The 13,150-nt window shown below is 45.5% G+C and overlaps 1 protein-coding gene across 1 annotated transcript in view; it reads left to right on the top strand.

The window, feature by feature from the left end:
* musk (muscle, skeletal, receptor tyrosine kinase) overlaps positions 1-13,150 on the top strand; it is a 148,850-nt gene that overhangs the window by 15,898 nt on the left and 119,802 nt on the right. The window contains exons 3-5 of the mRNA XM_078529184.1: positions 8,637-8,788; positions 11,209-11,336; positions 12,067-12,211. Coding sequence (XP_078385310.1) covers positions 8,637-8,788; positions 11,209-11,336; positions 12,067-12,211 — 425 coding nt within the window. The remainder of the gene's footprint in view (positions 1-8,636; positions 8,789-11,208; positions 11,337-12,066; positions 12,212-13,150) is intronic.

Raw genomic sequence — 13,150 nt, 5'->3', positions numbered from 1 at the left:
GTTTTACTAATAGGGACATAGAGTACAAGAGCAGGGAGGTTATGCTGAATTTATATGAGACACTCATTAGACCTCAGCTGGAGTATTGTGTACAGTTCTGGGCGCCACACTATAGGAAGGATGTGAAGATATTGGAGAGGGTGCAGAAGAGGTTTACGAGAATGGTTCCAGGGATGAGAAACTTCAGTTACAAAGATAGATCAGAGAGATTGGGACTGTTCTCCTTGGAGAGAAGAAAGCTAAGAGAAGATTTGATAGAGATGTTCAAAATCATGAGGGGGCTTGACAGAGCAGATAGGGAGAAGCTGTTCCCACTCATAAAAGGATCAAGAACGAGGGGGCACAGATTTAAAATGATTTGCAAAAGAAGCAAATGTGACGAGAGAAAAAGCTTCACACGAGTGGTTTGGGTCTGGAATGCACTATTTGGAAGTGCGGTGGAGGCAGGTTCAATCGAGGCACTCAAGAGGGCATTAGATGATTATTTGAATAGAAACAATGTGCAGGGGTACGGGGAAAAGGCAGGGCAATGGCACAAGGTCATAATGCTCATTTGGAGACCCAGTACAGACACGATGGGCCGAATGGCATCCTTCTGTGCTGTTAAAATTCTGTGACTCTGAGTGAAGAAATTTCTCCTCATCTCAGTCCTAATGCCCGATCTATTATCCAGAGACTATGCCTCCTGTCTCTAGGCTCTCCATAATGAGAAACAACCTCTTAGCATCTACCCTGTCAAGCCCCTCGAGAATTTTATACATTTCAACGCAATCTCCTTTCATTCTTCTAAACTCCAGAGAATAGATTCCTGAGTCTACTCAATCTCTTCTCACAGGACAAGCCCCTCATCCCGGTACGAATCAGTCGATGACAAAGCCATGGTGTTTTTAAAACCAGAAATTTTTTAGTTGCGCATTTTCTTCCCCTCTCCATGGTGTCCCCAGTGAAAGGGGATGCTGATAGGCTGCAGCTGCACACCAATAATTCCCTAATAAGAAATGGAGGCAAGAAATAGGGAAAGGAAGAAAGCACGAAGTAAACAAACAGTTAGAGCCTGAAGAGCCAAGAAGAGATCAGAATCATACAATCTGTCCAGGGGATGGGATCTCTCATTGGCTCCAGCCTCCATCCAGTAGCTACCCGAGAGGGTGTTGGCGGCCTATTCAACCACAGGGGAAATCAGCCATGCTCATAGCAGCATGCCTATCAGGTAAGAACACCCAAATCTTCAAGTCACTCGATAAAAGTCAAGGCCTGAATTTTCTGGTTCCGCTTGTCATGGGGATGGTTACAGGTGGGAAGGGAGATTTAATGGACCAGCAAAAAGTCCGTTGACATCGGGCGGGAATTTCCTGCCTCCCCCACCCCGTTGGCAGGACCGGAAAATCCTGCCCTTCACAAGTGGGAATGCTAACCAATTTTCCTTTCTTCAATCCAGAGGTATAGTTACCTCAGTGCAGACTAGATCAGCGTTTCCATTGGGATTTTTGCATTTGAGTATTACCCATGAATGAAGAACTCATTTAATTCTATGATTTTTTTAAAACCTTTTTTCCCCTAAATTTACTTTTAAATGGTTTTTAATTATCTCTGCTTCTTGGTGTCACTCAAGTCAAGTGGGTTGCATAATTGATTCCCTGAATGACCTGAGCAGTACTGGTGTCTCTACAATGGTCCTCAGCATCTCTGGCTTCAGGACAGAGTAAATCGGCCAGGGATCTCATCACTGATGCATCCAGAGAACTCTGCTGGAAAGTACAGTGCAAGTCAGCTATTGGGTGAAGACAGGGTCAGGTTTAGATTAGTGACCTTGCTTGCTGGTCTTTGCCCAGAGCGGTGGTAGAGGACCTCACGGTAGGCCTCCACTGCATCCAGTAGACGCCTGGGGGCAGCATGTTTCCTCCCTTTGATAGCCATGACTTTCCAGCAGCTTTCAATCCCTGAGAGAGTGCTAGTTCCATCCAGGGGCACCCTTTAAATATGTCACCCCGGTAACTGAAGGCCTGAGTTGACGGTGGGACGGGCGAATCTGAGGCTGCCCCACCAGCGATCCGTCGTGATTCCGGGAATGCATTATGAATGAGGCAGGGCACGCCGGGAATGGGACATATGATGCCAAAACCCACCATTGCGGCTGGCGGGTAAAACCACATTTTTCCCGCCCACTACCGCACTTTGTGAAAATGTGGGACAATTCCGCCCACCGTATTTATAGGACCTCCCAAGAGCGAGTGACATTTGCGCCACACAAGTGCCATTCAATGACCATCTCCAACGAGAGACAATCTAACCATCTCCCCTTGATATTCAATGGCATTACCATCATCAAATCTCCCACCAACAATATCCTGAGGGTCAACATTGACTTGAAACTGAACTGCACCAGCCATATAAATAAAGTTATGGCTGCCAAAGGGAGGAAACATGCTGTCTGCAAATTTAACAAGCCCTCCCTCAGGTTCCTACCGGATGCAGCAGAGGCTCAACATGATGCCCTCTACCCCGGCTCTGGGTGAAGACCAGCAAGGTCCCCAATCCAGCTTGGGAGGTGGTGGCAGTGTTGGTCAGCGCCAATACCCTGCAAAAGATGACAGCCACAGAGTGCCGAAAGAGGATGAATGATCTCCGTTCGGCCGGGGTAAGTCACTCTTTTCATCACTCCCAACTCACACACTCACAAACCCATCACACCTCCACAGGGATCTCACTCACTGCTGGTCCAAGCGACACCACCATTCAGTCTCTCACACACACGTTTATCTGCCCTGCAGGATCGTGTCCCCATCCCATCCATGGCACCACTCACCACCCACACATGCCAGGCATCCTTCTCATCTGGCCTGGCAGGCCTCCTGTTTACACTCTCTCCACCTTTATTCATGCAGGACAAGCTGGCACACAACAAAAGGGAGAGATCACAGACTGGCGGAGGCATGCCCCACATCAAGGTCCTCACAGAATTTGAAAACAGAGCCATCCAGCTGGCCGGCGATGACCGGGACCAGTCCTGTACTGATGGTGAGGTCGGCGGTGCTCAACCAAGTGAGGATCCAGCAGTGCAACATCGATCAGACACCCATGCTGTTCCACAGGCCACTGCCATGCACTAATTATCTCTCCTTGTTTTCTCAGGCACATCTGGGAAACAGCTGAGGGTGTCCATGGCCCAGGTCCTCAACTCACGTCCTGAAGACACCTTGGAAGAAGAATCTGATGACACCCTCATTGAAGTCCTGTCACAGCGCTCACCCACACCTTCCACCAGCGCAGAAACACACACCTCGGTGGGACCTAGTTCTAGAGTAGCCTTGGGATCACAATCTGGTGAGCACATCGCACTGTCTGATCCACAGCAGACAGAGGCAGGTGTCCGGCACTTGGAGGACTGCTGGAGGGCAGAAATGAGGCCAGAAAATCCGGTCAGATGAGGAGTCTCTGGACTCAGTCATACCTCAGTTGCTGGAGCTGCAAAGGCAAGTTCGGGAACATCAGGAATGGATGTCTGCTGCACTCCTCAGATTGTTAGACGCAATGGAGGAGTCCGCCTTCAGTCCAAGGTGATGGCACTAGAATGCCAATGCACCAAAGTCAACACTGGTAGGATGGCGGCTGCCATGGAGACCTTGGTCCAGGGCATCACTTCTGCACTGCTGCGGGGGCTGAACTCCATCGCTGATGCCACAGTTGGCCTCCAACAGTGTTAACGCGAGAGGGGTGCAGGGCATCTCGATCTCACTCCAGCTTCCCCTTCTCCTCAAGGAGTCAGCCAGGAGCTCTCAGGCACCCATAGGGAGGAGAATCAACAGGTGCACACCCCAGGGCGATCCACTCAGGTGACTCTGGGAGTGTTCGGCCCATCCGAATTCCCTCTTCCTGTAACCCCATCAACTCCAGCTCCACAGGCCGAGGAGGATGCCACTGCCACACAGGAGCACCCCGAAAGCAGGCCGGGGTCCTCCAGGTCTCAGCCCTCCAAAGGACGCCCATCAAGGTCATCATTGACAGAGTGTAGCAGTCAGCAGGCTGCCTCCACCTCCTCTGTGGATGTCGGGGGAGCATCAAGATGTGGTGGCAGGATTAGGAAGGTTAAGATGATGTAGTTGCACAGCCTGGGCACGGGTGTTAATCCCTTGTACATACTGTTCACTATTGTCAATAAACTCCCAAGAATGTCTCCTTGTCTATGGCTCCTTGTTATGATGAGCAGTGTTCGTGTCTCTCAGAAGTGAAACCTTGGTTCCTGCAAAAGATAGAGGCAGGTGTCTCAGTCCAGGGCCTCTTCCCTGTGCAGTGTGTAACCTTCAGAGCAAAGTGATTGTCCGGCTTCACACGCACTGGACACATTAATGATGCCTGCACCTTAATGGTGCTTGTCATTGCTGCTAGAATTTAGTGGGCAGGCATCACAGAGTTCCTAACCCCGCCACTATGTCTTGGTGTCCCCCCCTGGCATCCACAGTGGAGGCGGAGACAATCTGTGCTGCCTTGCCCCACTAGCCTGACCCCCTAGACTGAAGCCCTTGCCCCGGCACCACACTGAAAGCCAGCCAGGAAAAAGTGACTTGCCCGTTGCCCCCGTCGAATGTGCGGCGCCTCTTCCTTAATGTCCGACAGGCGATGTTCACGAGCGCTGTTCAAGGTTGTGTGCGCTCACCTCCGAGTTCCCCTCGAAGTTCAGGTTACCAGGTGCACGCCTTTTAAAGGCAGTCGTGAAGCACGCTGTTCTGAAGTCACGCTGACGTAGGCGGTAAATTTGGCGTGGGGGGATGATTCCGGTGAGCAGGGCTGATAATGAGATGCTAAAGGAATGAAATTAGGTTCCCGATGTGTGGCGGTGGGAAATGAGGCCCACCATTGATGGGTGGAGTGGACGATCGCAAACTGGTTTCACAATGGCGTGAAACCAATTTTTGGTCTTCTCGCCATATTGCCCCCCTCCCACCCACCTTGACGCCCAATGCCAATGGGACCGGAAAATTCCGGCTGGTGACTACAAGAGCAGGTCAGAGGCTGGGAATTCTGTGGCAGGTGACTCACCTTCTGACTCCCCAAAACCCATTTACCATTTACAAGACACAAGTCATGGAATACTCCCCACTTGCCTGGATGAATGCAGCTCCAACAACATTCAAAAAGCTCGACACCATCCAGGACAAAGCAGCCCGCCTGATTGGCACCCCATCCACAAACATTCACTCCCTCCACCATCGATGCACAGTAGCAGCAGTGTGTACCACCTACAAGATGCACCGCAGCAACTCACCAAACCTCTTCACAGAATTGTTACAATATCGTGTCTGCACCGGCTCTCTGAGCATTTTAACTAAGTGCCAATCTCCAGCCTTTTCCCCGTAACTGCACATTGTTTCTATTTAAATAATCACCCAAAGCCCTCTTGAATGCCTCAGTTGAACCTGCCTCCATCACACCACCAGGCAGTGCATTCCAGACCCTAACTACTCACTGTGTGAAAAAGCCTTTTCTCACCTTGCATTTGCTTCTTTTGCAAAATACTTTAAAACTGTGCCCTCTGGTTCTCGATCCGTTTACGAGCGGGAACAGTTTCTCCCTATCTACTCTATCCAGGCCCGTCATGATTTGGAAAACTTCCATGAAGTCTCCTCTTAGCCACCTTCTCCAAGGAAAACAGTCCCAACTTCTCAAATCTTTCCTCATAACTGAAGTGTCTCATCCCTGGAACCATTCTCGTAAACCTCGTCTGCACTCTCTCCAATGCTTTTGCATCTTTCCTATAGTGTGGCGCCCGGAATTGTACACAATACTCTAGTGAGGTCTAACCAGTGTCTTATATAAATGTTCGTCATAACCACCCTGCTCTTGTACTCTGTGCCCCTATTAATGAAGCCTAGAATACTGTATGCTTTAGTAACAGCTCTCTCTTCCTGTCCTGCCATCTTTAATGACTTATGTACATGTACACCCAGGTCTCTCTGCTCCTGCACACCCTTTAGAATAGTATCCTTTATTTTATACTGTTTCCCCATGTTCTTTGTACCAAAGTGCATTATCTCACACTTCTCCACATTGAACTTCATCTGCCACTTATCTGCCCACTCCACCAATGTGTCAATGTTCTTTTGAAGTTCTATACCGTCCTCCTCAAAGTTCACAATTCTCCCAAGCTCTGTGTCGTCCGCAAACTTTGAAATTGTCCCCTGCACACCAAGACCTAGATCATTTATATACATCAGGAAAAGTAAGGGTCCTAATGCCAACTCCTGGGAAACTCCACTATGAACTTTCTTCCAGCCTGAAAAATACCCATTAACCAATACTCTCTGTTTCCTAACCCTCAGCCAATTTGTATCCACATTGCTACTGTCCCTTTTATTCCATGACCTATAACTTTTCTCAAGTCTGTTGTGTGACACTGTATCAAACACCTTTTGGAAGTCCATACACACCACATCAACAGCCTTGCCCTCATCAGCCTTCTATTACCTCTTCAAAAAACTCCAGCAAGTTAGTTAGACATGATTTTCCTTTAACAAATCCATGCTGACACATCCCAATCAATCCACATGTTTCCATGTGACTATTAATTCAATCCTGAATAATTGTTTCTAGAATTTTCACCACCACTGAAGTTAAACTGACTGGTCTGTAATTGCTGGATAGATCTTTACAACCTTTTTTGAACCAGAGCGTAATGTTTGCAATTCTCCAGTCCTCCGGCACCTCCCTCGAATCCAGGGAACATTGAAAGATTATTGCCAGTGCCTCTGCAATTTCCACTCTCACTTCCTTCGATATTCTTGGATGCATCTCATCCGGTCCCTGTGCCTCATCAACTTTAAGTGCTTATCCAATACCTCCTTATCAATTTTAAACCCTTCTAGTGACTGAGTTTCCTCCTCTGTCACCATGGCCTGGGAAGAATCTGCCTCATCGCTAAAGACAGATGCAAATTATTCATTTAACACCTCAGCCATGCCTCTATCTCTATGTGTAAACTGCCTTTTTGGTCCTGAATAGGCCCTACTCCTCATTTTACCACCCTTTTACTACTGATGTGCTTATAGAATACTTTGGGATTTCCCTTTAAGTTAGCTGCCAGTCTTTTTTCATAATCCTTCTTTGCTTCTTGTATTTGCTTTTTCACATCCCTTCTGAACCTTCTGTATTTGGCTTGGTTTTCAATTGTATTTGCTACCTGACACCTGTCGTAAGGTGTCTTTCAGCAGCACCTTCCCAACCCGCGACCTCTACCACTTAGAGGGCCAAGGGCAGCAGATGCATGGGAACACCACCACCTGCAAGCTCTTCTCCAAGTCACTCACCATCCTGACTTGGAAATACATCGCCAATGTCTCTGGGTCAAAAACCTAGAACTTGCCAACAACACTGTGGGTGTCCCTACACCATATAAACTGCAGCAGTTCAAGAAAGCAGCTGCACAACCACCTTCTCAAGGGGACTTGGGGAATGGGCAATAAATGCTGGGCTAGCCAGCGATGCCCACATCCCATGAACAAATAGAAAAAATCACTTGGGCGAACAAATGGACAGAGGCTGGTGTCCATGAGTCTATTTCCCGGGATAGAAAGGGAGAAATTTGTTTAACAAAATTGTGCTTAAGGAATACTTTTCCTTAATTACTTTAGGAGTGCCATATTCTTTTACATTACACATAATACATGAAGAGAAAAACCAGAAAGAAATGTCCTATGAAATATTAATATCACATTGCTATGAAAATGCTTATCATTTATAATGTGACCTGTCAAACAAGCTGTCTGCCACACAAGGTATACACTCTACAAAGTAAATGTATCTGAGACTGAGTAAAACAGATTGAGCAAGAATGTTTATTGCTATCAGGAAATAGTGAAGAGACTGCAGTTCTTTCCTCTAGAAAAGAGAATGACTGTCACATGAGCAGAGACATGTTGAGAATGAGTTTTAAAAGCTTTTTTTAATCACTAGTAGAAACCTCATCCCGCCTGTGGCAAAGGCGCTTGGCCGATTCGCCTGCCCACCTACCAAATGGTGGGACGGGCAGCGAAAAATCCTTTTTAATTAATTGATTAAAAGGCCATAATAGGGCATGCTGCCGCCTCTTGCCCGCGCCCGTCAATCAACACATTGTGATAGAGTGCACGATGATGTTGAGACGCCCGCCCGACATCATCACGCACTATTTTATCCTCACTTGGGTCGGGCGCATGCCTGCCCAACAAGGGAATAATTCTGCCCCATGTGTATGTCCCAATCTTTAACTTGCGCTCTGTAAAATGATATACAAATGCGAAGGATGATCAGTGCATTTTACATCCTGGTTTGCTGTCTGTGAGAATACTTCAATGTGATTGGTTGCTTACTATGCTTGATGACATCACAGTTTCTGGATGCCTGGACATCCCCTTGGCTTGGCTCCAAAGTTTCAAGCTGATGTTGGTAAAGGGGAAACTCCTGCCTCAGAGATCACTAGATATTTGTGGGCAGCTTTCTTTGAGGACAGCAGTGAGCACTGTCACTTTGCCGCTGACTACAAAATGTGATATGTAATTCCACAGGTTATGTTAAATGATCTACTTTAATCTACGGGGATTCCTGTTTATGGGTTAATAATTTGACAAATCAATTGCATTGGCTTCTCTTGTCACAATTTACAGACCATTTGACACCCGCTACAGCACTAAAGAAAATGGCCAGATATTAACCATCCTCAGCGTTGAAGATACAGATAATGGAGTGTACTGTTGTACTGCTAACAATGGCATCGGGAGCTCAGTGCAGAGCTGTGGAGCTCTACAGGTGAAAATGAGTAAGTCTCACACTTTTCCAGTTAAATCGGAGTCACTTCAAAGTAACTCAGTTTCCACAATAGAACGACTTACATTTTTATAGCACCTATGAAAACCCCAGGGCATCCCCAAAAGCACTTTACAGCCAATGACCGTATTTTGGAAGTGTCATCACTGTTGTGACGTAGGGTATGAGGCAGTCAGTTTACCGTTGTTATCAAACAATGGTGTGACAATGATCAGATGATCTGTTTTTCCAGTGATGTTGATGGAGGGGTAAATAATGGGCAATACACCAAAGGGAGCTTTACCTGCACCCCATCTCCTCCTTGAAATTGTGGCATGGGGTCTTTTCCTGCTCACTTGAGAGGGCAGATAGGAGCTCGGTTTAAAATCTCACCAAAAAAGCAGCGCCGCTGAGCATTCCCCCAGGTACATGAGTTTTGATCTGGTGTACAAATTTCTGGAGCGAGACTTGACCAGATAGCCTTTCGAGTCAGAGGCAAGAGTGCTGGACACTGAGCCACAGCTGACAGGTTGTACCTGATATAACCTCCCACTTCTCCAAAAAATATTCTTCAATCATTTTTTTTGACTAGGGGGAGCTTCTTTTTTTGAAGGTCTATCTGCCCCTTCCTTTCCCACTGTATGTCATACAAAGTGTCCCAATGGGACGATTCATGAACAAACCTCGTTTACCAAGACAACACTCAACTCGGCCTCTATAGTTACCAATAGCCCAATGCTCATTTTCTGCTTGTTGCTCTCACATTTAGAAATGGTTTTAGTTTGAGAATTCAGCATAAATGGGCTTGAAGGACCTTCCAGTGATGCTAGTGCTTGGATGAAATGTGATGAAAAATTTGGGCCAGGAAATTACTGTTTCGATGCACTGTACAATAGTGTCTGATATTTTATCAAAAGCTTTAACCCACTTATTTTAAACTGCTTAACCATTCCAATAAAATAACACAAGAAGTGTCAACTGGGCAGATTAAATATTCACAGAGTCGTTTATCAAGTAGTCAGGGATGAGAAACTTCAGCTATGAGGAAATATTGGAGAGGTTGGGACTGTTCTCCTTGGAGAGAAGGTGGCTAAGAGGAGATTTGATATATTTTGATTTTGAGATGTTCAAAACCATAAGGGGGGTGGACAGAGAAGATGGGGAGAAGCTGTTCCCACTCATAAAAGGACCAGGGACAAGAGGGCACAGGTTTAAAGTGATTTGCAAAAGAAGCAAATGTGACGTGAGAAAAAACTTTTTCACACGGCGAGTAGTTCAGGTCTGGGATGTGCTGCCTGGAAGAGTGGTGGCGGCAGGTTCAATCGAGGCATTCAAGAGGGCATTGGATGATTATTTGAATAGAAACAATGTGCAGGGGTACGGGGAAAAGGCAGGGCAATGGCACTAGGTCATAATGCTCATTTGGAGAGCCAGTACAGACACAATGGGCCAAATGGCCTCCTTCTGTGCTGTTGAAATTCTGTGATTCTGTGCTAGTCTTCCTTAGATTTTGATTCTTGCTCTAGGTAGGCCAATCTAGCTGTTACGACGGATGGTTGAAAAACATAGGTACAGGGACACGCCAGGAATCCCAGGAAAGCATGTCTGCCCAACTCTCGGATGTTGTGAGCCTTCCTTTTTTTTTTGAATGAGCTGTCTAGCTTTACACATGAAGAATTGTGAACTGGGCATGGTATCAAATGCCACCTGACACAAGTGGAACCAATCCCAGAAAGACCCAATAGCTACACCAAAGAAGGAGAGGGAATTGGGGGAAATGAGCTCGTTATAGAATGGAATCATATAACACCGAAAGTGGCCATTCAGCCCATCATTGCTGTACTGGTTCCGTGAAAGAGCTTCTATTTTGTCCCGCTTCTCCTGCTCTTCCCCTTAGCCCTGCAACATTTCATTATCAACTATATTTCCAATTCCGTTTTGAAAGTTACCATTGAACTTCCTTCCACCATCCTTCCAGGGACTGCGTTCCAGATCATAACAACTCACTACATAAAATCACTTCCCCTCATTTCCCAACTAGCATTTTCTCGATTTCAGTACCAATTCTACTGCCAGTGGAAACAGTTTCTCCCTATCTACTCGATCAAACATCTTCATAATTTGAACATCTTTATTAATGTCATCTGCTCTAAGGAGGACAATGCCAGCTTCTCTCCCTGTAACTAAAGTCTGGCGTCCATGGTACAATTCTGGTAAATACCCTTCTCTGAGGTCTCAACATTGTTGAAAAAGCTTTTTCTTAATTTTTCCGAAGCTATGGAAATGGGGATTTTGCTTCACTGATGTGCAGAGGCGGTGAGTCTAATGAGGCCCAAACTTAGATCGACAAGTACACTGATCACCTCTCACAAAGAACAGGATTAGTAGCAGTATTTATCAAGTGTCATTTTGTTTACTTTTTAATTCCCTCAGAACCAAAGATCACTCGACCGCCTACTGACGTCAAAGTGTTGCTGGGATCGAAGGTCGTGTTACCTTGTAGCACAATGGGCAACCCAAAGCCCACCATTTCGTGGATCAAAGATGAAATTGCGCTCAAAGTAAGCAAAACATCTTCTGGAGCTTTGGAAGTACAGAGTTAGTGCACAGACTGGATTTTCTGCCCATTGACTGAGAATTGACAGGCAACTTAGCCCAAGGATTCAGAACCATTCATGAGCTGTTCCTGTTTCACAGTGATTGTGACAGATTGAACTTCTATTCTGTTTGACATGGTCTCTGAAATCTTCTGAAATTGGAAAAATCCAGGGACTTTTTGAACTGAGTCACACTTGGTGATTAATCAGCTTGAATTGAGAAATATTTTTCCAGCTCACCACTTAAAAAGATTTATGGTTAAATAAAGCATTTCACAACCTCAAGGTGCCCTAAGTGCATTGCAGTCAATGGAGTACTATTGGAGTGCAGTCAGTGTTGGAATGTAGGAAAGGCGGCAGCCATGTTGTGCACAGTAAGCTCCCACAAACAGCATCCTGATAATGATCAGATCATCTGTTTCAATGGTGTTTGTTGAGGGATATTTACTGATCTGGATGCTAGATCTTCTTCCAAATAGCGCCGTGGGATCTTCTATATCTACCCAAGAGAGCAGACGGGGCCTCAATTGAACTTTAATTTGAAAAAATGGCACCTTTGACAGTGCTGCACTCGGATTGTCAGCCTGAATTCCCTCTTAACCATGGAAAACCTCTGAATCAATTTTTTTTAAAACTTTCTTATTAAAACTGCTTTGCAGGGCCAAACTAATAATGAAATGTATTCCACCCATAGAAGGATAGCCCTCGAACCTCTGTCCTTGAGTCTGGAAATTTAAGAATCCGCAGTGTTCAAATTGAAGACGCAGGACAATATCGGTGTCTGGCAAGGAATAGCCTGGGCTTGGAGTATTCTAGATCTGTAACTCTGGAAGTGCAGGGTGAGTCTGGTATTTCAAGCTTCAAATAACTGTATGTTGAGGAAGAAATAACCTCTTGAATACAGATGTATTTCATTTCCTTCTGACTAACTTATAAATATTATTCATTTCTTCCTGTAAAAATCATATATAATGATTATGTAAGAAATGTGTCCGTCCCCTTGTTTTAATGAAGCTGTCAAACTATTTAAAATAGGGGGAGATAGTGGCATAGTCACTGGACTAGCATTCTGGAGACCCAGGGTAATGCCCTGGGGACCTAGGTTCAAATCCCCACCACAGCTGATAGTGAAATTTGAATCCAGTAGAAATCTGGAATTAAAAAAATCTGATGTTGACCACAAAACTATTGCCAACAGTTGTAAAAACCCCATCTGGTTCACTAATATCCTTTAGGGAAGGAAATCTGGTGACTCCAGACTCACAGGGGGCCCACATCCCATGAACAAATAAAAAAAAAGTAAAGGGTTTGGATAACCCATTTAACCCAAGTTTGGATAATTAATACACAAACACACAGCTTGTTATCCTAACAACATAAGTTGTATCACTGATCAAAGACAGTAACACAATTTAAGTAGTCAACATCCAGCCTTTGGAAAGAGAATGTCAAGTTTGCCTGAAATTGCTGGAATTTCATTCCAAACTCCATAAAATGCTGAAAATTAAACTGTAGTAAGTTTAACACATGCCTCGAAACTAAAATCGTCTGATCAGACATTCTCACGCAATCTCCTTGGTCTTCAGTTCCATCTGCAAGGCAATAGTCAACAAAGGCACCACAATACACAAACTTCCAAACCAATGCAGCATTCTTTTCTGCTAGTGTGGTTATTTTGTTTGCATGTCAAATTATTTTCCAACACTTAATTTGCTTTTCTCCCCCATTGTGCAGATTTTAATATGACAAATGCAACTGACAGAGGTATTTTGCCAATT

The sequence above is a fragment of the Cetorhinus maximus genome, chromosome 2, assembly GCF_964194155.1.
Source record: "Cetorhinus maximus chromosome 2, sCetMax3.hap1.1, whole genome shotgun sequence".
In the NCBI taxonomy this organism is placed as follows: domain Eukaryota; kingdom Metazoa; phylum Chordata; class Chondrichthyes; order Lamniformes; family Cetorhinidae; genus Cetorhinus; species Cetorhinus maximus.
This window is presented reverse-complemented; position numbering and strand designations above follow the sequence as displayed.